This window comes from Nerophis lumbriciformis, linkage group LG26 (genome assembly GCF_033978685.3).
Source record: "Nerophis lumbriciformis linkage group LG26, RoL_Nlum_v2.1, whole genome shotgun sequence".
NCBI lineage: Eukaryota > Metazoa > Chordata > Actinopteri > Syngnathiformes > Syngnathidae > Nerophis > Nerophis lumbriciformis.
In genome coordinates, this window is record NC_084573.2 from 16,414,009 (window position 1) to 16,439,293 (window position 25,285).

Here is a 25,285-nt window from a genome sequence, read left to right on the forward strand (position 1 = left end):
GCCTTAAACACTCGGCCATCCTGGTATGCTGGAAGAGGACAACACAACTTTTTCCAAGCTTTTCTTTTCTGTCAATTGCTCTTCAGTTTAATCACAATCTGCAAAAAAAAAGTCACTCATTTTTTAAATACCTATCTCAAATATGAATAATTTTATTTTGTCTGGTTTTTTGAGTCTTATATGTGTCGCCAAACAATTTATTCAGAGATTTTCTTTCTGTTGCTCATTTTTTAAATTGTAATCTCAAAAATGATTCATTTTGTCATGTATTTTCTCTGTTTGTTGAAATTATCATTACTTAGATTTGTTGCAATATGTTAGGCATTTACTTTTAAATGGATGGGGAGTTCCCTGAAAGTTCACAACTCCTGTTTCCATGTCAGTCATGCCGATATGCACAGTGAAGGACATTATGTTGTGCCTCTTCGAACCCACAAGGATTATTATCCATTGGATCTTAAAGGGAACTGCATTTTTGGGGGAATTATACCTAACGTTCACATTAATTATGAGAGACATTTCTTTCTAATATTTTTTTACAAAAGTCTTAAAATGAGAAGCCTTCTTAAACTTCAAAGAGGTCGTCTTATTTGTTGTTCTTCCGTTCAATAACTGTTTAAATTGTGATTTCAATTTGTTTAGGATTTCGTCTGTTTTTTGACTTCATGATTTTAAGAAACAATTCTTAAGTGACAAAAAATTGTTGACGTTTAAATAGATGAAAAGTTCCCCGATAGTTCTCAACTCCTGTTTTGATGTTGGTGATGTGGATGCACCCAACCACAGCTAATGTAGAAGGAAGGACATTATGTTGTGCCTCTTCACACAGTAAAGAGTACATCATTTAAATACCAGGAGTGGGGTTCGAACCCACGAGGATTATTATCCACTGGATCTTAAGTCCAACGCCTTAACCACTCGGCCATCCTGGTACGTCAATATTGACTCCTGCAATTGTTAAAAATATCCTTCAGGCAGTGACAACAACTTTTTTTAGAGCATTTCTTCATGTCACCCATTTTTTGACTGCAATCTCAAAAATTGCTATTTTTGTTTTAGAATCTGAATGTTTTCTTTTAAATATATTTCCATTTAAATGTATATAAATGACATCCTACATTGGTGGTCCTGGTATGCTAGTATACCTCTAGCGCCACACACACTTCAGTTTAATCACAACCTAAAAAAAACTAATTCAGACCTTTTCTTCGTGTCACTGATTTTTTTTAGAATTCTAACTCAAAAAATACTCATTCTGTTTCTTAAGTATAATTTACAAAAGCTTTATAATGAGAAGAAGCTGTCCTAAACTTGAAACATGTCATCTTATATATGGGTAGCTCAACGACTTCTTAAGAGTTTTTCTTCCTGTTGCTCTTTTTTTAAAAATTGTAATCTCAAAAATTATTAATTTTGTCCTAGATTGTGTCTGTTTTGAAAGTATGTTTTAAAAAATACCTTAACCACTCGGCCATCCTGGTATGCCATCATAGGTGCTGGCAATTTAGAAAAAAGGTGGCTTATATCTGGAGTCTACATGCACAGACCTGTGTGCCGGTGCCAAACACATTTTTCAAAGCTTTCTCATGTCACACATTTTTTGACTTTTTTTTTAGATTTTTAACTAGAAAAAATGACTAATTTGGTTTTGGATTGTGTCTGTTTTTTAAGTATATTTTGTCTAATACAAGATGGCGCCCCCCGTGGCTGACATCTTTGCGTTGTCCTCCCGACAACATTTACGTTTTTTATTTATCATAGTACTCATTTGCATCCTAAATGCAAAATTTTTGCACGCAACAGTGAGATATGACAATGGACATCGGAAAAGCTCACCATGAGCTCACTTATAGTCTGGCGGACTTCAACTTTCTGCTACGACGAGACCCAGCTAACCACAAAACAACAACAACAAGGCGGCGAGGAAAGAGAGCGGGGCTACATGCTAGACTAAAGGCTAGAGCTACACGACCACCACTACCTAGCCTGCTGCTAGCTAACGTGCGTCCACTCGACAACAAGCTGGATGAGCTGAGAACCAGGATTACATCCCAGCGTGAATTGAGAGAATGCTGTACTTTTATTTTCACGGAAACCTGGCTTTCGGACAGCATCCCAGACTCTGCTATCCAGCTAGCAACGCACTCAGTCTACCGTGGAGACCGGACAATGGCTTCAAGAAAGGCGAGAGGCGGCGGCGTCTGTGTTTACGTCAGTAACCGCTGGTGCTCGGACGTACAGGTGGTTGAAAGACACTACTCGGACAACATTGAGTTTTTGATGGTGGAATGCAGACATTTTTACCTGCCAAGGGAGTTCAGTGCAGTGTTTATACTGTCTGTTTACATCCCGCCACGGGCGGATTCCACAACAGCGCTAAAGCTGCTGCATAACGTCATCAGTAAACAAGAGACTGCACACCCCGATGCTGCGTTCATGGTAGCTGGGTATTTTAACCACAGCAACCTAAAGAGCGTCCTCCCGAAATACCATCAATATGTGAACTTTTCTACGAGGGAAAAAAACATTCTGGGCCAAGTATATTGCAACGTGAGGGGAGCCTACAAGGCTGTATGTACCCAGACCACACTTTGGACTATCTGATCACATCTCAGCTTTTCTATATCCAGCGTACAGACAGCGCCTCAAGCAAGCCCCCCGTGAGAAAAACTGTTAAAGTGTGGAATGAAGACACTGAACTAGTGCTTCAGGACTGCTTTGGGAGTACAGACTGGGACATGTTCAAAACTGCTGCTCAGAGGGAGGACAGTACTGTGGACATAGAGGAATATGCTTCCAGTGTAACTGGCTACATCAGCACATATGTGGAAAACATTGTTCCCACAAAACAATACAAGATATACCCAAACCAAAAACCCTGGATTAACTGTGATGTTCGATCCAAGCTACATGCCCGCTCCACTGCATTTGTCTCAGTCAACGCTGAGGACTACAAGAAGGCCAGATATGACCTGCGTAAATCCATCAGCGAGGCCAAGGGACAATACAGAAAAAAGCTGGAGGGATTCTATTCTACCACAGATTCCCGGCGCATGTGGCAGGGCCTGCAACACATCACAGACTACAAGCAGGGGAGCAGGGGGGTCACAAACAGCCAACGCTCACTGCCAGATGAGCTGAATGAGTTCTACGCCCGTTTTGAGGTCCTCCACACCAACCAACAGAGAGGGGTTCTGACAACGGAGCGCATGCAGGACCCACCACTAACTGTGACAACAGCAGAGGTACGTACAGTTCTGAGGAGAACAAACCCACGGAAGGCAGCCGGCCCAGACAACATCCCTGGCCAGGCCCTCAGGGTGTGTTCATCAGAGCTGGCTGACGTACTTGCTGACATATACAACTTGTCACTAGCACAAGCTGTTGTGCCCACTTGCTTCAAGACCACCACCATCGTGCTCCTGCCAAAGAAAAACACTGTGACCTGTCTGAATGACTATCGCCCTGTTGCACTCACCCCAATAGTGACGAAGTGCTTCGAGCAGTGAGCAGCAGCGGTGGCCGCGCCCCGGAATCATTTTGGTGATTTAACCCCCAATTCCAACACTTGATGCTGAGTGCCAAGCAGGGAGGTAATGGGTCCCATTTTTATAGTCTTTGGTATGACTCGAAATAGATTACTCTACAGATAAATATATTGCACTTTTGCATATGCATCCACGTTTATGGATGTATGTTATATTGTCTTTATATTCCAGCGAGTTAATCCATTTTTGGGGGAAATTGAGGGGATTATTATGATGCGTTCAAGAGTGAGTGATATTGTCCTGCACCGCGACCGGCTAGCACCGTACCGGGGGACGGGCACTCCTGCAGGACTAGGAGTGGAGTTACCCGGGAGAATGGTTCCCGTCCCGGGGACCTCGTCCTGGCCTTCACAAGATGTAACACTATCTGTGACTTCCTCCCCAGGAGGGGGAACACTGCTATTCCGACAAGACCCCGGAGGCTGAGGCGGCGACCAGCTCACTTGAGAGTTTTTGTTGTCCCCCTCTTCGAGGGAAGAAGCTGTTACAGAACCCGCAGGCTGCGGAACCTCTTTCTAGAGTCCAGCAGTGAAAACAGTCCTTGGTGGGGGTGGGAGGAGTCTCTGCAGATTTTCTGAGCCCTGGTCAGGCAGCGGCTTTTTGCGATCTCCTGGATAGGAGGAAGAGAAGTCCTGATGATCTTTTCCGCTGTCCTCACCACTCTCTGGAGAGACTTCCAGTCTGAGTCACTGCAGGCTCCAGTCCAGACAGAGATGCTGTTGGTCAGCAGGCTCTCTATAGTGCCTCTGTAGAATGTGGTGAGAATGGGGGGAGGGAGCTGTGCTGTTTTCATCCGACGCAAAAAGTGCATGCACTGCTGAGCTCTTTTTACAAGAGCTCCGGTGTGTAGGGACCAGGGCATGTTGTCAGTTATCTGCACCCCCAGGAACTTGGTGCTGCTTACCATCTCCATCGCTGTGCCGTTCATGAAGAGTGGAGCGTGGCTGGATAGGTGCTTCCTGAAGTCGACGATGATCTCCTTGTTCTTGTCGACGTTCAGGACCAGGTTGTTGGTTCTACACCAGTCAACTAGATGTTTCACCTCCTCCCTGTAGTCCATGTCATTATTGTCACGGATGAGGCCCACTACTGGCGTGTCGTGTGCATATTTCACAATGTGGTTAGTAGTGGAGTTGGCGCAGCAGTCATGGGTCATCAACGTGAACAGCAGCGGACTCAGGACGCAGCCCTGGGGGGAGCCGGAGCTCAGGAAGATGGCACTGGAGGTGTTGTCGCCCACTCTCACAGACTGGGGTCTGTCTATGAGGAAGTCAAGCAGCCAGTTGCATAGGGGGGTACTGAATCCGAGGGGGGCCAGTTTGCTCACCAATTGCTGCGGGATAATGGTGTTGAACGCCGAGCTGAAGTCCAGAAACAACATCCGCACGTGTGTGTCCTTTCCTTCCAGATGTTCTAAGCTCAGGTGGAGTGCAGAGGAGATGGCGTCCTCTGTGGAGCGGTTAGGGCAATTTTTGCAACATTGGAAATCATTAGTAAAACGGAAGCTTCTCAGAGGGTGAGATAACTCTTGGAAAATACTGGCTTAGAATGGCCAAAGGTATAGATGTGTGTGTTCAAGTTAAAGGAAATGGCAGGCTGTCTTCCTCTAGTGCACAGGTATCAAACTCAAGGCCCGGGGGCCACACATAATTTTATCCGGCCCACAAACACCTGGATATGATATGTGTCAATAAAGTACTTACAATTTTCTCACTAAATGTAATAAAATGTTTTCATTTTGACAGAAAAAATATATGTATTGCTTGAAATTGCATGCCTTTTAAACTTCAATAGTATCCAATATTGCAATATTACAGTATATTATCATACTTTCCAAACATGTTTTTGTCTTAATAAAAATAAATAAAAATACTTAACTTTACAGCAAACTTACCTATCAAATTAATAAAAATTACAATACATTTTACGGTTGCAGCGGTGCTCTAAATTCCGACTGTTTCGGCTGCCACGCGGTGTTCTTTACAGCATCCATCCATCCATTTTCTACCGCTTATTCCCTTTGGGGTCGCGGGGGGCGCTGGAGCCTATCTCAGCTACAATCGGGCGGAAGGCGGGGTACACCCTGGACAAGTCGCCACCTCATCGCAGGGCCAACACAGATAGACAGACAACATTCACACTCACATCCACACACTAGGGCCAATTTAGTGTTGCCAATCAACTTATCCCCAGGTGCATGTCTTTACAGCATATTACTGTAAATTGAAAAAAACTACACGTTTTTTGCGTTTAAATTCTGTTGATTGAACTGCCAGTTTTTGACTGTAAAATCTTGTTTTAACGGTGTACCACTGTAAATGGAAATACGGCACATTTGTTTTTACAGTACAAAAACGGGCAACTAAGCTGTCGGCTTTTTCCGTAAAAACCCCCTCAAAAAACAGTGGTACTGTTTTTCCATTTACCATAAAATGTTGTAAAAAATGAAACCCCCCCCCCACTATATATAAAGTAAAATTTTGGAAATGTAATGTTTTTACTGTAAAATCGACAGTCTACTTAAAACAATTTATATAATTAATAATTAAATCAAGAGGCAAATTCATACATTATTCGCTGTTACAAGTGGCCCTCTGATGGCAGCCATAACTGCCATATGGCCCTCAATGAAAACCAGTTTGACATCCCTTTTCTAGTGTATTTATTACAATCTTTGGCAAGCTGGTTGATGTTTGCTGTGGTCTGGAACAACATGGCACACAAAAAACTTTCAGAAATGCAGCCAATATTACATACAGATAATGCGTCATGAGACATTCAAATATAAATTAAATATACAGAGGACATAAGTAAAGGAAATTTAATGAGCTCAAATATACCTACAAACGAGGCATAATGATTCATGGCAGTATGACCTTCAGGCCATCCAGGTTTGCCTGTAAAGGTGGTGCCACACAACTTTTTCGAAGCTTTTCTTTGTGTCACAAGCACATTTCAGTTTTATCGCATTACAAAACAAATATTCAGAGGTTTTCATCATTTTTCCAATTTAAAAACATTTTTTAATCTCATGAAGGAAAAGTTGAAACATACTATGAACTGAAAACAAACAATATCAATAACAAACAATATTTTAAGTTTTCAAAAGCAAACCAACCTGATTTTCTGTCTACACCTGTTTATTCTCCATGAGCACTCCAGGAAAAAACAAGCTTTTTCCAACAGCGACAAACTTATAGTAAGTCAGCGCTCGCTCGCACAGTTTTATGACAAAACTTCCCGGTGATTGTTTCACGTTTCATTAGCAACCGAGATTGACAGACAGACCTTCACTTAATACGAGCATGTAACGATGCGTGTAATTGACTCCAGTGATGAAGCCATCCATTATGGGGAAATAATTCCATCCCCGCATACTCTTTATCATTCACTCAGCCCCAATAAACTAGTATGCAAAGCTATCCAAATCAATTGTACACACCATTAGCTACAATCTCATACTGCTTCCACCTGTAAGTCTAGATTCAATATGCGTTGAATCTGTGAATGTTATGCTCTCCTACTTTTTCTGTTTATAAAACCACAGTGGCTTGCTATGATAACTCCCACTTGCACGCCGAGGATGAGCTCTTCAAGACGTTGTTCGCTGGCTACAACAAGTGGTCCAGACCAGTGCCCAACATCTCAGATGTGGTCATCGTCAAGTTTGGACTGTCCATTGCTCAGCTCATTGACGTGGTAAGTCTTCACTTTTGACACAAGTCAGAAACATTTTTCTACGAACGCATTTATTTAATTAACCACCAAGTCTCCTTGAAGGGGAACTGCTATTTTAGGGGAATTTTGGCCTATCATTCACAATCATTATGAGAGACAAGAAGACGGATGTATTTAAAAAAAAATGCATTCTAACTCGTGTATAAACAAAACCAGTGAAGTTGGCACGTTGTGTAATTGGTAAATAAAAACACAATACAATGATTTGCAAATCCTTTTCAACTTATATTCAACTGAATAAACTGTAAAGACAAGATATTTAATGTTCGAACTGAGAAACGTAATTTTTTTTTTGCAAATAATCATTATTTTAGAATTTAATGGCAGCAACACATTGCAAAAAAAGTTGGCACTGGGGCATTTTTACCACTGTGTTACATGGCCTTTCCTTTTAACAACACTCAGTAACCGTTTGGGAACTGAGGAAACCAATTTTTGAAGCTTTTCAGGTGGAATTCTTTCCCATTCTTGCTTGATGTACAGCTTAAGTTGTTCAACAGTCCGGGGTCTCCATTGTGGTATTTTAGGCTTCATAATACGCCACATATTTTCAATTGGAGACAGGTCTGGACTACAGACAGGCCAGTCTAGTACCCACACTCTTTTGCTATGAAGCCACGCTGTTGTAACACGTGGCTTGGCATTGTCTTGCTGAAATAAGCAGGGGCGTCCATGACAACGTTGCTTGGATGGCAACATATGTTGCTCCAAAACCTGTATGTACCTTTCAGCATTAATGGTGTCCTTACAGATATGTAAGTTACCCATGCCTTGGGCACTAATACACCCCCATACTATCACAGATGCTGGCTTTTGAGCCTATAACAATCCGGATGGTTATTTTCCTATTTTGTCCAGAGGACACAACATCTACAGTTTCCCAAAACAATTTGAAATGTGGATTCATCAGACCACAGAACACTTTTCCACTTAGATGAGCTCAAGCCCAGCCCTGGGTGTTGTTGTTAAATTACTTTCGCTTTGCATAGTAGAGTTTTATCTTGCACTTACAGATGTAGCAACGGATTGTAGTTACTGACAGTGGTTTTCTGAAGTGTTCCTGGGGCCAATGTGGTGATATCCTTTACACACTGATGTCACTTTTTGAGGCAGTACTGCCTATGGGATCCATTTTCATTTAATGGAAGCTGCTTTTATACCCAATCATGGCACCCAATTAGCCTGTTCACCTTTGGGGTGTTCCAAATAAGTGTTTGATGAGCATTCCTCAACTTTTTGCCACTTGTGCCAGCTTTTTTGAAACATGTTGCAGGCATCATATTCCAAATGAGCTAATATTTGCAAAAAAATAACGCTTTCCAGTTCGAACGTCAAGTATCTTGTCTTTGCAGTCTATTCAATTAAATATAGGTTGAAAAGGATTTACAAATCATTTTATTCTGTTTTTATTTACAACTTACACAACTTACCAACTTCACTGGGGCGGTATCGCTCGGTGGGTTGAGCGGCCATGCCAGCAACTTGAGGGTTGCGGTTCGATCCCCGCTTCCGCCATCCTCGTCACTGCCGCTGTGTCCTTGGGCAAGACACTTTACCCACCTGCTCCCAGTGCCACCCACACTGGTTTAAATGTAACTTAGATATTGGGTTTCACAATGTAAAGCGCTTTGAGTCACTTGAGAAAAAGCGCTATATAAATGTAATTCACTTCACACTTCACTTCACTTGGTTTTGGGGTTTGTGTAAAAATCACACAGAATGTTAATTAGCCTTATAAAATAATATACAGTAGGGAAGGGATTCATATTGCCCCATTCCTGGGTGGATGTCGCGTGATAGGAAGAGGGGAGGATGGGGGCAAGGGGGTGAACCTTTTTGCAATATAGTCTGCTGAAAATGATGGAAAGCGCCACTTTACATAGCAACTGACGCTGTGGTTGAAGTTGGAATTGCCACAAAACACATATTAAGATATTCAACACTCTACATGCCATCTGGCAGCTAAAGTGGATAGCGCACACCCAATTCGTCACATTTCATGTGTCAGGTAACCTGTTTCAAATGGGGGCATATAAATCCTCTTTCTACCATAGAGCAAGGCCAACTCCCAACCAATCCCAGCTTTATTGTGTCAATATTATCATTAATATTATATTTGATCATTTTCATTACCATCACAGCCATTAATAAAAAACAAACAAACAACAACAGTCATCGCATCTCATAAACTTGACAATCACATTGTATAGCCAATATTCAACACAAGAAATAAATGTTTTTAATTTTGAGTTAATTTATTAATTAAAACTCTTTCTTATAATTGATGTAACCTCCTCGGCTTGCTTATGTCAGTCATTATGAGTGGATGCAATTATGTTTGATTTGTGACCCAACATTGACAACAGATCAAATGACAGATAAATTAATAACCCCTCTTAAAAAATAAATAAATAATTGCAATATTTTAATGTTATTGCCTTAGATTTTTGATTAAATTTTAATTGAATGCTGATCAGAACGCATTACAGCAGATGATGAAGTTTATTAATCTTTGTGTTCTTCAAAGCAGATGTTCTCTAACTGTGGTACGTGTACCACTAGCGCGGGGGTCAGCAACCCCAAATGTTGAAAGAGCCATATTGGACCAAAAATAAAAATAAAAAAATCTGTCTGGAGCCGCACAAAATGAAAAGCCGTATATAAGTAATGAAGGCAACCCATGACGTAAGTGTCTATATTAGCTATAATAGCCTACTATCAAAATGACTATATGTCGCAGGCTGAAACAAATTTTCGTTGACAGAAATGTTGACATTTTATATTTATTGTACACATTTTTACAACATTAGAAACCATTAATAAATCAGAAGCTACTCAGAAGGCGAGATAACTCTTGGAAATTACTGGCTTTTAATGGCCAAAAGGTATAGATGTGAGTGTCCAAGTTAAAGGAAACGGCAGGCTGTCTTCTTCTAATATGTTTATTACAATCTTTGGCAAGCTAGGTAATGTTTGCTGTGGTCTGAAACAACATGGCACACAAACAACTATCTGAAATGCAGCCAATATTACACAAAGATAATGTGTCATGCGACATGCAAAACTAAATTATATACAAACCCCGTTTTCATATGAGTTGGTAAATTGTGCTAGATGTAAATATAAACGGAATAAAATGATTTTCAAATCATTTTCAACCCATATTCAGTTGAATATGGTACAAATACAACATATTTGATGTTCAAACTGATAAACTTTTTTTTTTTTTTGCAAATAATCATTAACTTTAGAATTTGATGCTAGCAACACGTGACAAAGAAGTTGGGAAAGGTGGCAATAAATACTGATAAAGTTGAGGAATGCTCATCAAACACTTATTTGGAACATCCCACAGGTGAACAGGCAAATTGGGAACAAACTGTTGCATCACAGTCCAATGGTGAGTTAAAAAAACGCCAAAATTGGCCGCCGTAAGCAACATGAGCTGAGACCGTCTCTACACAAGTCCCAGTATGTAATGTTATAAATGGCATAAAAGCGCCGGTGACACAAGATTTGAAGTTGTTTTCGCTATGTACAGGTATATCCACCTCGCTGCAATTGGTGAGATATATATTACTCACGAGGGTGATTTGGCTGAAGATAAGGTGCCTCGAACGCCGAGTGGCCCATTTTTCCCACAACGCGGATCAAAGGAATCTAAACGCGTCCGTGATCAATTGTCCTCTAGTGATTTGGACGAAAATGCAACGTTTACTCCGGACGATCAAAAAATGTTGCAAGCTACGGTTGAAAAACTTGGAAAACTGGACATTTTGGATGAACTAAAAACTGACGTTTCAGTGCTGAAAAAATCAGTCGAGTGCAATCACGCCGAAATGGTGGAGATAAAAAAGGAACAGACAACGCTAAAAGTTGAGTTAACAAGCCTGAAACTCGAAACTACTAGATTGACAACGGAGAACGAGAAATTAAAGGCGGACTTGTTGGAACTCCACAGCAGGAGCATACGGGATAACCTGTTGATCATGGGAATTAGCGAAGATGGAGGAGAAACTTACAGCATCGCGGAGAACCTTGTCAGAGCCTTTCTGCAGGAGCAACTCGGCATCCCGGAGGAAGAAGTCAAGAGGATCCAGATGGAACGAGCACACAGGACAGACCTATGGTTGTAATGTTTACTAACTCCAAATGCAAATACGAAGTGCTTGCTCTCTCCAGAAGACTGAAAGGTACTACATTCTTCATGACCAGCCAATACCCAATCGAGGTGGTGGAGAAACAACGTAAATTAATTCCAATTATGAAGTCCTTTAGGCAGAAAGGACTACAAGATGGTCTTGTTGTGGATGAACTGTACGTTAACGGTGAGCTGTACAGAAGTATGTGAGGAACAATAACAATGTCGCGCAGTGATTGCGTCATCGCGACATCGCCATGGTGACGACTTGATGGATATGAATTGACATTTTTGTTTTGGAGTTATTTAGTTTATTCTGGGACTGGATGGAATTAGATGTTGGGAAACGGTCACCGAATAATATATTTTGGGGGGTTTGTGTTTGTTTGTCCTATGTGCTGTGGTGTGAATGGTGTGTCTGTGGGTTTATTAGAGGGGATATTGGTTTCCTTGGAAATAGCAAGTGATGCTGCAGTTTTTAGTTACAAGATTTTTATGTCTATGAAACTTATGGTATTAAGAGAATCAATAAAATATATTATGAATTTACTCAGGTCATATGGTTTATAGGAACGATAATGAAGTTGGAATAAATAGTTATAATTGCAGTGGTCTTGCAGACAACAGAAAAATAAAACTTATATTTATGTGGCTGAAGGAAAAAAAACAAGATTTTTTTTGTTTTCAAGAAATGCATTCAACAAATTTAGATGAAGAAAAATGGAGAAAATAATAGGATGGTCCGATTTTCTTTTCACATGGTCACAGAAATTCAAAAGGTGTTATGATTTTGATTAAAAAAAAATATATATTTTCAATTTAACTCTATGGAGAAAGACTCACAAGGACGCTGGTTAATATTAAATATGATTATTCAGGGTCAAAAGATGTGTGTTTTGAATCTGTATGGGCCAAATGTTGATGAACCTTCCTTTTTTGAAGAAATAAGTGACATGTTGCAAGAACAACAAGGGGAAATTATTACTGTGGGGGACTTTAATGTTGCCTTGGATAAAGTTCTGGACCGAAAAGGGTATTTTTCAATGGTGTCACTACGATTCGTTCTCCCAATGCAACACTCACGGCTCCGGACCAGGCGTGGACGCAGAAGACGAGTCAGGCGCGAATGCGAAGACGAGTCAGGCGTGGACACAGAAGACGAGTCAGGCGTGGATGCAGAAGACTAGTCAGGCATGGACACAGAAGACGAGTCAGGCGTGGACGCATAAGACGAGTCAGGCGTGGACGCAGCAGACGAGTCAGGCGTGGACGCAGCAGGCGAGTCAGGCGTGGACGCAGCAGACGAGTCAGGCGTGGACGCAGCAGACGAGTCAGGCGTGGTAGCAGCAGACAAGTCAGGTGTGGTAGCAGCAACAGGAACTGGTGCCAGCCGAGGTGCAGGAACAGGTGTCAAACTAGGTGCAGGATCTGGTGTCAGCCGAGGTGCAGGAACTGGTGTCAGCCGAGGTGCAGGAACTGGTGTCAGCCGGGGTGCAGGAACTGGTGTCAGCCGAGGTGCAGGAACTGGTGTCCGCCGAGGTGCAGGAACTGGTGTCCGCCGAGGTGCAGGAACTGGTGTCCGCCGAGGTGCAGGAACAGGAGCTAGCCGAGGAGCAGGAACTGGAGCAGATGCTAGCCGAGGAACAGGAACAGGAGCTAGCCGAGGAGCAGGAAGTTCAGGTGTTGAAGAGGATGGCGTCTGCAGGCCCACCGGAGATGATGGTGGCGTCTGCAGGCCCATCAGAGATGATGGTGGCGTCTGCAGGCCCACCGGAGATGATGGTGGCGTCTGCAGGCCCACCGGAGATGATGGTGGCGTCTGCAGGCCCACCCGGGCTGAGGTTAGCCATGAGCTTGGCGGAGGTGGCCTAGCTGGGGGTTGCGACTTGGCATGCCGATGGACTGGTGGTGGTGGACGGGCTGGAGGCTGTGGCTTGGCACGGCGAAGCTGAGCCACCCCACAAGCACAGCTCCCGGCCCTAGACCCCCCCCCCTCAAGGGGAGGATACCAGACTTGCTCTTTGCGGTCTGGAACAGTCTTTAGGGGTGGGTGGCGGGAGGTCAAGATGGGAGTAGAATCCTCCCCTCTAAATTGTCCAGAAAGTCTCTCCCCCCCCTGATATTGTGTGGGAGGACAGAGGGAAAAAGTCTGTGATGTGGGCGGGGCTAGAATCCTTAAGGGCGTAGTCGGAGTCACTGGGGGCGCCAATGGACTGACGTCATTATTGCCGCTGTTCATTTGGCTCGCAGCCCAATCAAAAAAATGTTTCTCAAAATGCGTAACAGGATTACCAAACAACTGAGGGGAAGAGTGGGCTGCTTGAGGCGTGCTGTGTGCCGAAGGAGGAGTTTGGGAGAACGACGCGTCCTGACGGCGAAACGAAGCCTTTCTGGCTGGCTTCTATCTTCGCCAGCGCGTCTCCATCACCTCGTGGTCCTTTGCGGAAGAACGAATAGCTGGCTTCATTCTGTCACGGCGGGGTTTGCAGCTCACTGCGGTTCGTTCTCCCAATGCAACACTGACGGTGGACCAAGGCGTAAAGGTAGGATTTGATTTATTCTTCATAAATCATTAAAACTACCAACATACAGGAAACACAACAAAAAGGCAAGCGTGCTTAAAACACGTGAAACTAGGACTTTAGCGTTTGCTATGGCATGGAATGAACAAAACTTACTTGGCAGGAACGTGACACAAACGATGAAGCCACACCGAGTGACCGGAAAAAGCAGGCTTAAATAGATCTGATTAATGACAGGTGTGATCCAAACAACAAATGACAGGTGAAACTAATGAGTCGCCATGGTGACAAAAACAAGCAAGGAAGCGCAGACGGAACTAAAGAAGTCCAAAACTAACAGAACATAACTAAACAAAACATGATCCGGACCACAGATCATGACAAATGGATTATCATCCTCAATCTTTACAAAAGATTCAAAATGTTATGGATGCATTTGATTTAATTGATATCTGGAGATTCAAACATCCTAGGTTAGTATGGAATACGTGGAGAAGACAAAACCAGGCAAGTGGTATTGACTATTTTTTGATATAATTTTCATTGCTAAACAAAGTGACTGCAATATCGATCGATGATAAATTGCGTTCTGATCATAATTGTATAGGATTAAATATTGCGTTTGAAGAGAATACACGTGGGCCCAGATTTTGGAAGTTTAATCAAATGCTTCTACAGGATGATGAATTTATTGAAAATACAAAGCAATTTATTACTTACTTTTTTTTAAATAATGTAGGATCATCAAATCCCAAAATAGTCTGGGAAGCCTTCAAATGTTGTTTTAGGGGATATGCCATTGCGTACTCTTCATTGAAAAAAAACAACTTAAAATGGCAGAACAGGAATTAAAGAAAGAAATTGAGGATTTACAAAAAAAACATTGATAGTAATGATAATCTAACTAGTGAGCAACTGAATTCCTTTACATCCAAACAAGAGGAGTTAGCAGACTTAGTTAAAAAACAATTATTGAAAAGTTATGACTGCATCATCAAAAAATCGTTCTAAAAAGAACATTTCCAAGCTTATTAAAACAAATGGAAAGGTATTGGATACACGCACCACATGGTTGAAAGAAATGGAAAATTACAAATCCGGTAATCCCTCCTGAAACTACAGTTTTTTTTCCAGAAAATTATGAAAAAAAATTGAACTCAGAAGAAAGCCATTCATGTGAAGGCCTCATTAGAGAGGAAAAACTTGTGGAAGCTGTCAAGTCTTTTCATCCAGGGAAAACCCCAGGATTAGATGTAATACCTATTGAGGTTTATCAAGTATTTTATGAAGAGGTTAAGAAACCATTGCTTTTTAGTTTTAATTACTCATATAAAACAGTTTTTTTGTCTAACACTCAAACCTAAGGTCTTATTTCTTTATTATTGAAACAGGAAATAAATGGTCAGTATAAAGACCCAGTTTATCTAAAAAATTTGAGATTTTTCAGTGTTACGATGCTAAGATCCTGGCAAAATGTTTGGCTACACGACTTAAGTCTGTTTTGTCAAATATTATTCACCAAGATCAATCAGATTTCCAACAAGGAAGAAACATAGGAAAAAATATTAGACAGTTATTAGAAATTATAGAAAATTATAATATGGAAAATAAAAGGGGATTAATTTTTGTAGCCGACCTGGAGAAAGCATTTGACAAAATTAGCTTAGATTTTATTTGTAAAAACGTTTTTTTTTTTTTCAATTTTGGCAACTCCTCATTACACTGGATCAAGACGCTATATAATAAAACGAACTGTAGAATTATCAATAATGGATACATCTCTGGGACAATATGTCATGATCCGTGGTCGGATCATGTTTTGTTTAGTTATGTTTGGTTAGTTTTGGACTCCTTTAGTTATTGCTTGTGCACCTGTGAGTTTGTTTCTTCACCATGGTTACTTATTATTTTCACCTGCCGCTTGTGTTCTCGACGCGCACCTGTTTTTCATCACTGACACTATTTAAGCCTGCCTTTCTGTTCACTCGTCCTGTGCTCCTTGTTTGCGGTAAAGTTAAAGTTAAAGTTAAAGTACCAATGATTGTCACACACTCACTAGGTGTGGCGAGATTATTCTCTGCATTTGACCCATCACCCTTGATCACCCCCTGGGAGGTGAGGGGAGCAGTGGGCAGCAGCGGTGGCCGCGCCCGGGAATCATTTTGGTGATTTAACCCCCAATTCCAACCCTTGATGCTGAGTGCCAAGCAGGGAGGTAATGGGTCCCATTTTTATAGTCTTTGGTATGACTCGGCCGGGGTTTGAACTCACGACCTACCGATCTCAGGGCGGACACTCTAACCACTAGGCCACTGAGTAGGTCCACTAGGCCACTGAGTAGGTCAGCTACATCACGTTGGTTTGTTTTTTCATGTTCCAGAGTCCTGTGCTAAGTTTAACTTTAGCTTCCCGTGCGTTCGGCACGTTTTTCTTTTGCTTGTTTTCTGTTTGCCATGATTTATGTAAATAAATCATATATTACCCTCACGTCTTTGTCCGGAGTGTCCGTGTTGCACGGAAGGAACGATCCCGCATAAATATGCGACCCCCACGTGACAGTAGGAGCACAGCTGACAGTTCCTTCGCCCCGGGCTTCGAGGAGATGGAGACGCACTGGCGAGGACGGAAGCCAGCCAAAAAGGTTTTTCGCCGCCAAAATGCGTCGCTCCCCCAAACTCCTCCTCCGAACAGCAAGTCACCACAAACGGCTCAGTCTTCCTCCCCTCAGTTGTTTGGTAATCCAGTTACTCATTTTGCTAAACAATTTTTAGATTGGGCTGCAAGCCAAATTACCATGAACTCTGACAACAACATAACGCCATCCATTTTGAATGACGTCACTCCGCCCACTTCCGATGACGTCACTGAAACGGCGCGCGGCGATGACATCATTCCGCCGGCGTCAAGGGAAGATTCTGATCTGGATTTTTTTTTTCTTCCGTCTGTCTCCCTTTATCAGCCACCTCCTAATGACTTTTTTCCAAAAATAAAGTACCATCAGGACACTTTTTCTGAAAATAGATGGGGGGCTGGGGTCGGGAGCTGTGTTGGTGGGGTGGCTCGGCATCACCATGCCAAGCCACAGTCTCCCTCACGGCCGCCACCACCAGTCTACCGACCTGTCAAGCCACAGCCTCCAGCACGACCGCCCTCACCAGTCTACCGACCCGTCAAGCTACAGCCTCCAGCACGACCGCCCTCACCAGTCTTCCGACCTGCCAAGCCGCAACCCCCAGCTAGGCCACCTCCACCTGCACCAAGACTGGCACCAGCTCCACCACGCCAAGTTCCTCGCCAAGCTCCGGTACCAGCTCCACGACGCCAAGCTCCGGTACCAGCTCTACGACGCCAAGCTCCGGTACCAGCTCCACGACGCCAAGCTCCGGTACCAGCTCCACGACGCCAAGCTCCGGTACCAGCTCCACGACGCCAAGTTCCGGTACCAGCTCCACGACGCCAAGCTCCGGTACCAGCTCCACGACGCCAAGCTCCGGTACCAGCTCCACGACGCCAAGCTCCGGTACCAGCCCCACGACGCCAAGCTCCGGTACCAGCCCCACGACGCCAAGCTCCGGTACCAGCTCCACGACGCCAAGCTCCGGTACCAGCTCCATGACGCCAAGCTCCGGTACCAGCTCCACGACGCCAAGCTCCGGTACCAGCTCCACGACGCCAAGTTCCGGTACCAGCTCCACGACGCCAAGCTCCGGTACCAGCTCCACGACGTCAAGCTCCGGTACCAGCTCAACGACGCCAAGCTCCGGTACCAGCTCCACGACGCCAAGCTCCGGTACCAGCTCCACAAGTCCAAGACCAAGACCCTCCACGCCAAGACCAAGACCAAGACCCACACCAAGACCAAGACCAAGACCCACACCAAGACCAAGACCCACACCAAGACCAAGACCCGCCATGCCAAGACCAAGACCCGCCATGCCAAGACCAAGACCAAGACCCGTCATGCCAAGACCAAGACCAAGACCCGCCATGCCAAGACCCGCTATGCCAAGACCAACACCCGCCATGCCAAGACCAAGACCCGCCATGCCAAGACCAAGACCCACGCCTAGTCCAAGACCAAGACCCACGCCGAGCTTCGCCGCCGGACGCGCCACGCCGAGCTTCGCCGCCTGACTTGCCACGCCGAGCTGCCACGCCTGCCAAGTTGACGACGCGCCTGTCTCCTCGTCGGCCACGGATATGGCCGTTACCTGGTCGTCCGCCACGCCAAGTGCGCCCACCTCCCAGTCGGCCACGAATGTGGCCAATCCCTGGGCGCCCGCCTCGCCTGCTGCAGCGGCGTTCCACTCGCCGCCGCCACTTGACTTTGCCTCGGTGGATTCGGGGCCACTTGGGCTGGCGACCCACCGCCATGTCCCCCTCCCGCCCTCCCATGACTATTGATCTTTGTTTTTTTTAGGACATCTAGAATCTGTCCTTAAGGGGGGGGCTCTGTCATGATCCGTGGTCGGATCATGTTTTGTTTAGTTAAGTTTGGTTAGTTTTGGACTCCTTTAGTTATTGCTTGTGCACCTGTGAGTTTGTTTCGTCACCATGGTTACTTATTATTTTCACCTGCCGCTTGTGTTCTCGACGCGCACCTGTTTTTCATCACTGACACTATTTAAGCCTGCCTTTCTGTTCACTCGTCCTGTGCTCCTTGTTTGCGGTAAGCTACATCACGTTGGTTTGTTTTTTCATGTTCCAGAGTCCTGTGCTAAGTTTAACTTTAGCTTCCCGTGCGTTCGGCACGTTTTTCTTTTGCTTGTTTTCTGTTTGCCATGATTTATGTAAATAAATCATATATTACCCTCACGTCTTTGTCCGGAGTGTCCGTGTTGCACGGAAGGAACGATCCCGCATAAATATGCGACCCCCACGTGACACAATACCTCTATTAAGAGGTCTAAAACAAGGATGCCCTTTGTCTCCATACTTGTTTATTATTGCTATGGAAATATTGGCGATTAAAGTTAGATTGAATAAAAATATTGAAGGGCTCAGTAATAATATTATTGAAAGTAAAATAACAATGTATGCGATGATACAAGCTTCTTTATCAGCTCCAAACCTCATTGTTTGCGAAACCTTTTTAATCTTTTGGACATATTTTCACAGCAATCTGGGTTTAAGCTTAATTATGATATATGTGAAATATTAAGGATCGGAAATCTAAAGGGAACGTCCTTTCGAATGGAATGCAAAGTGCCTGTTTTGTGGATAGATGGACCAGTTAACATACTTGGTGTTGTTGTACCAGAGAATCTGGAAGATCAAGGCTCAGTAAATTATGATAATCGACTAAGAAAGCTGGATAAAATTATGCAATTATGAAAAGGGAAATCCTTAATCTTGTATGGTAAAATATCTATTGTCAACTCGTTAATTATTCCTCAATTTATTTATTTGTTTTTGTCATTACCAGCTCCATCACAAAACTTTTTTAAGGTTTATGAGCGGAGGGTCTTCGATTTTGTCTGGGACGGCAAACCAGAAAAGATTAAAAGAAAAGTTTTGTACAATGTATATGAATACGGGGGCCTGAAACTTCTTAAACTTGAAGCTATGTGTTTGTCTTTAAAAACATCAATTGTTCCAAAGATGTGTCTAAACACTGAGTGGTACACAAGTGTCCTGTTGGACAAAAAACATGTACTGTATCAAAAGAAATTGTATCCGTTTTTACAAGTGATGCCCTCCCATGTTCTTTATGTAGAGAGTCTGCTGGGAAACATGGCGGGGTTCATAAAGGAAACAACCCACTCATGGTGGTGTTTTCAATTATATGTGCCAAAAAAAAGAGATGACATTTTGCAGCAGATAATATGGATGAACTCTAATATTGTAATAGATGGAAAGTCTTTCTTTTGGAAAAATATGTTTTTAAAAGGAATCATTTTTGTCAATGATATTATCAATGAGAATGGTAAGATTATGAAGTATGATGAATTTACAACTTTGTATGGTGATGCTTGTTCAAGCTTTTCATTTAATCAACTAACTGGAGTAATTGGGAAAAGATGCAAACAAATAATTCATTACGGAACTACTAAATTATTAGTTTGTAAACCTCTAATAAGAAATTCTAGTTGGCAAAAAGGAACTAAAATAAATAGAAAAATATATAATTTTTATTTAATAGAGAAATCTTTGAAGGCTGCCCCATACAACACGTATGGAAAATGGGAGGACTTTTTTTGTTGCCGTGGGATGCCATATTCATATTCATCGACAAAACTACTATCGATGTGCAAAATCGTTATTTTCAAATTAAAATTATTTATAACTTCTTACCCACGGGAAAAATGTTAAAACTATGGAATATGACAGAGTCAGATGATTGCCGATTTTGTTGTCAGGAGTCTGAATCCACCCTGCATTTGTTTTGGTATTGTCATATTGTGTCTTCGTTTTGGGTGGAAGTTGAAAAAATGTGTTTAAGGGTTGGTTTGTTTATGAAGCTTGATGTGATTTCTGTTATTTTAGGAGAGTTCATTGACAGTCATGATTTAGTCAATTTAATTATAGTACTCGGTAAAGGGTTTATGTTTAAGGCCAAAAACAGATATTCACTTAGTATTACTTTCTTTAAAACATTTATTCAGTATTCTTTAACTATAGAAAGTTATATGGTTGAAAACGATAATGATGCCAAAAAACATAAAAAAAAAAATGGGAAGTCCTCAAAGGCTTATTTTGAAAATTTAATTTTGTTCATAGATTATATGCTATCTGTTGTTGTGTTCCTTAATTTGAGTGTACATAAATGAAGATGTGTGTTACTGAGTCCGACCTGGATATAATCTGGACTGTACATAAATGCTTATTCTTAAAAATGTAATTTTGTTAATAAATTACATGCAATCTGTTATGTTCCCTAATTTTCAGTGTACATGGATGAAGGTGTGTGTTGCTGAGCCCGACTTGGACATTATCTGGACTGGACCTGGTTTTCAAAATCCTTTAAACAAATCTAATTTCATTGACAACCTGGTCTGGTGAAGATAAGGTCCTTTTTTTAAAAATAAAATAAGAGAAATAAATTAAAGAAAGTAAATCAATATAAAAACGATTACATAAAAAATAGTAATTAATGAAAATGTTAGTGGACCAGCAGCACACAAAATCATGTGTGCTTCAGGGACAATGTCCCTTGCAGACTGTGTTGTTCTATGTTGTGGGAACCAAAATATTGGTAGCAGAAACAAACAACCCCTTTTGTGTGAGTGGGTGTGAATGGGTGTAAATGGGGGAGGAGGTTTTTTGGGTTGGTGCACTAATTGTATTTATGTTGATTTAATTAAAAAAAAAGAACATGAAAAAAATTAAATTAGTAGGGCAAAACGATGTTCAGCAAATAGTCTCATCAGTGAAGCATACACACAAACATATTAACAGTGGGCTTTCTAACAACTGGGAAGGGTTGTGTCATGTTTGTTTTCTAACAAAAAACATGATAAAACAAAAAAATATTTTCCCCCCCATCTTTTTCCATTTTCAATTCTTTTTGAGGGCTCCATTTAGTGGTAGCCTGAATAATCACTTGATTTAAGTGCAGTGTTTACGTTTCTTATTTCAAACACAGTGTTACTGTTCAAACTTTGTGTAGTGTTACAGTGCCAAAAATAAAAAATAGGGTTAGGGTTAGGGTTAAATAAAATCTCTGCCATGTTTTTTAATGAATACTTAGGCCTACTACGCTACTGTATTGTAATATTAGTCATTATATTTTTACTTGAAGAGACAAGTGTTTTATGAATGGTGAAAATAAGTTTTTTGAGAACCACTGCTATAAACCGCTGCGATGAGGTGGCGACTTGTCCAGGGTGCACCCCGCCTTCCGCCCGAATGCAGCTGAGATAGGCTCCAGCACCCCCCGTGACTCCAAAAGGGACAAGCGGTAGAAAATGGATGGAGGGATGCTATAAACCATAAATCATCAAGTTCTGCGTTTTAGACATGTGAAATCATTATCCTAATAGCTTCTGATGATAAGATGATATAAATATGTATGGTGTTGAAGTGTTATCATAGTGATATTAATTTGTATGGACAGGATTGTTCTCATGTGTCTCATGTTCCTATCTGTAAGGATGAGAAGAACCAAATGATGACGACCAACGTGTGGCTCAAGCAGGTGGGAGGATGCATCCATTAATACAGCACAGTATTGCATCCATAATGCAAAAGTATTGTATGTTTGCTTCTTTCATCCAGGAGTGGAATGACTACAAACTACGCTGGAGACCGTCTGATTACGACAACGTGACGTCCATCAGAGTGCCGTCTGAACTCATCTGGGTCCCAGACATTGTTCTCTACAATAAGTGAGCAATTGAACCACTTTTTTATTAATATTATTATTGATCCATTTTTTTTACAACTTTTGCACTTCCTGAGAAGTTAATAGGACCAGCTTCTACAGCATGTGTGTGGCGCCCTCTACTGGATTTTTGCCATCATGCAACTCTCAACAATATACACGAGATGAGGCAATTCCTAAAGGAATTGCATGTGAATGCTCCACAATGCTGAAGTTGAACTGAAATCCTGGACATATTTTTAGAATTGTTGAAATTCCCAAACAGGCTGAATATTTTGAAGTTGAAACCGTTTGAATCAGATGAAAAATGTGGGGGTTGTGGAATGTCCCATTTATTTGAATGGGAATTTCCCCAAAATTTGGCAATTTCGGGAAAAGCGTACATTTTTTTGTAAATGGTAAAAACTTGAATGGTCTGAATGAGTTGAAATGGTTGGTGTTGAAATTTTTAAAATCGATCGAGAAATGTTGAAATAGTAGCATGTTTAATTGAAAAAATGGTATTACGGAATTCCTGGGATTTTGGGAAAACTGGGAATTTTTCCAGTTCAAAAAACAACTTTGTTTTTTTTGTCCCAATTAAGAGGAATGTTTTGACGGTTGAAGTGGGTTGAAAAATGTGGAAGGAGTAGTCGCCAGAACAAAGGGTGGAAATAAGGCTTTGGAAAACCAGGAAATCTGGAAAATCCTGGAATTTTTTCGAACTTGGAAAAAAGAGTAGTTTGAATTTCCAGAATGGTGGAATGTGTTGAAGGTGGAATGGTTTGAATAGGTTGGAAACATGTGGAAATGGTGTAAGTTTGAAAAATGACCAATTCATTTTTACTCCTCTCTGAGCTGCCACCTTACTGTGGTAGAGGAGTTTGCGTGTCCGGGAGCTTCCATGCTCCCTGGTAGGGTCTCCAAAGACAAACCTGTTTGTCTTTGGAGACCCTACCAGAGGGATCAGACAAAGAGCAGCTCGAAGACTTCTATGGGAATGCAAGAACAAAGACTCCCATTTCCCTCGCCCGGACGCGGGTCACCGTGGCCCCCCTCTGGAGCCAGGCCCGGAGTTGGGGCACGATGGCGAGTGACTGGTGGCCGGGCCTGTCCCCATGGGGCCTGGCCGGGCACAGCCGAAAGAGGCAATGTGGGTCACCCCTCCAATGGGCTCACCACTCATGGGAGGGGCCATAGAGGCTGGGTGTGTTGTGAGCTGGGCGGAAGCCGAAGGCAGGGCACTTGGCGGTCCGATCCTCGGCTACATAAACTAGCTCTTGGGACGTGGAATGTCACCTCGCTGGGGGGGAAGGAGCCTGAGCTAGTGCGGGAGGTGGAGAAGTTCCGGCCGGATATATACAGTATATATGTATACTTACTTCGACGCACAGCAAGGGCTCTGGAACCAGTTCTCTCGATAGGGGCTGGACTCTCTTCCACACTGGCATTGCACGCAGTGAGAGGCAACGGGCTCGGATAGTAATTCTTGTTTCCCCCCAGCTCAAAGCCCAGTGGACGAGAGGGTAGCTTCCCTCCGCCTTCGGGTGGGGGGAGGGGTCCTGACTGTTGTTTGTCTTTACGCACCAAACAGCAGTTCAGAGTACCCACCCTTTTTGGATACACTCGAGGGAGTACTGGAAAGTACCGGGTGATTCCCTTGTCCTACTGGGGGACTTCAACGCTCATGTTGGCAACGACAGTGATACCTGGAGAGGCGTGATTGGGAAGAACAGCCGCCCGGATCTGGATCTTGGACTTTTGTGCTCGTCACAGATTGTCCATAACGGACACCATGTTCAAACATAAAGTTGTCCATATGTGCACTTGGCACCAGGACACCCTAGGCCGCAGTTCCATGATCGACTTTGTAGTTGTGTCATCGGATTTGCGGCCTCATGTTTTGGACACTCGGGTGAAGAGAAGGGCGGAGCTTTCTACCGATCACCACCTGGTGGTGAGTTGGCTGCGATGGTGGGGGAGGATCAGGCCCTAATCAATCTGGCGCCCTAGGCAAGATTTATATGTATATACACTTCACGGCAGTGAAGTGTATATACTCACAAGAACCCGAATAGCTTTGTCTTTGACCTTTTTTTTTACTTACAACTATACCTAATATATAAAGGGGTGGAAAAGTGACTATTACCTGCAGGGAAAACATTAGCTAACCAGAAGGCAATAATTTAAACAAAAAACACCTGCTTAAAAGATCTAATACAAATGTCCCTGAGGAATGTAAGGTGGGAGTACTGTAATTACCTAACGTTACATTATTATTTTCCATAACAATTTAGCCCCCTCCACAATATTAACCCGACGTTAAAACAGAATTAGCTATTTATTGATTAGCAATTGCCGAGTCATGTAACATTAGCTTAATGCTAAAAAGCCAGGTTACTATCACATTCTGTAACAGACAAATAATTTCATGTAGGCTAACGTTACCTACCTGCTACCTCTGTCTTTTCTCGTTTCTCCTCTTCTTTTCTCTTTTTTCTTCCCTGGGCACCTGACAGTTTTGGCCGTTTTGACATCTTGTGTTGATTTTTTGATGTGGTGACGTCCAAAAAGAGTCATGATAAGGGAAGGGAGGGGGCGCACCGTGCGGGGGGAGGAGGGGAGGCGTAATGTTGTAACAAATAATATTTCTATTAAATAGGCTTTACTTTGCATTTTAATTAACGTGAGATTATTTTTTGTATTTAGAAATAATAGTAACAACTTTTTTTTTTTTTTTTTTCTCCAACATTTGTGGCACTGGCATGGCGCCCCCTGATGGACGGCGCCCTTAGCATTTGCCTATACGGCCTATGCCACGGGCCGGCCCTGGGGAGGATGCCGGACAGACCTGGCAGGCCCAAACGCATTGTGAGGGTCTGCTGGGAACTTCTGGCAGTCTCCTGTCAGAGAGAGTTTCAATTCCCACCTCCGGAAGAACTTTGAACATTTCACGAGGGAGGTGCTGGACATTGAGTCCGAGTGGACTCAATGTCAGCCGCCTCTATTGTCCAGGCGGCGGATTTTAAGCTGT

At 42.8% G+C, this 25,285-nt stretch overlaps 1 protein-coding gene and 1 non-coding gene across 2 annotated transcripts in view; one reads left to right on the forward strand and one right to left on the reverse strand.

Moving 5' to 3' along the window:
• chrna2b (cholinergic receptor, nicotinic, alpha 2b (neuronal)) overlaps positions 1-25,285 on the forward strand; it is an 81,742-nt gene that overhangs the window by 38,361 nt on the left and 18,096 nt on the right. Inside the window, exons 2-4 of the mRNA XM_061986779.1 lie at positions 7,096-7,247; positions 22,042-22,086; positions 22,167-22,276. Coding sequence (XP_061842763.1) covers positions 7,096-7,247; positions 22,042-22,086; positions 22,167-22,276 — 307 coding nt within the window. The remainder of the gene's footprint in view (positions 1-7,095; positions 7,248-22,041; positions 22,087-22,166; positions 22,277-25,285) is intronic.
• Positions 850-932, reverse strand: trnal-uaa (transfer RNA leucine (anticodon UAA)). Its single transcript has one exon. It is a non-coding gene; the product is annotated as a tRNA-Leu (tRNA).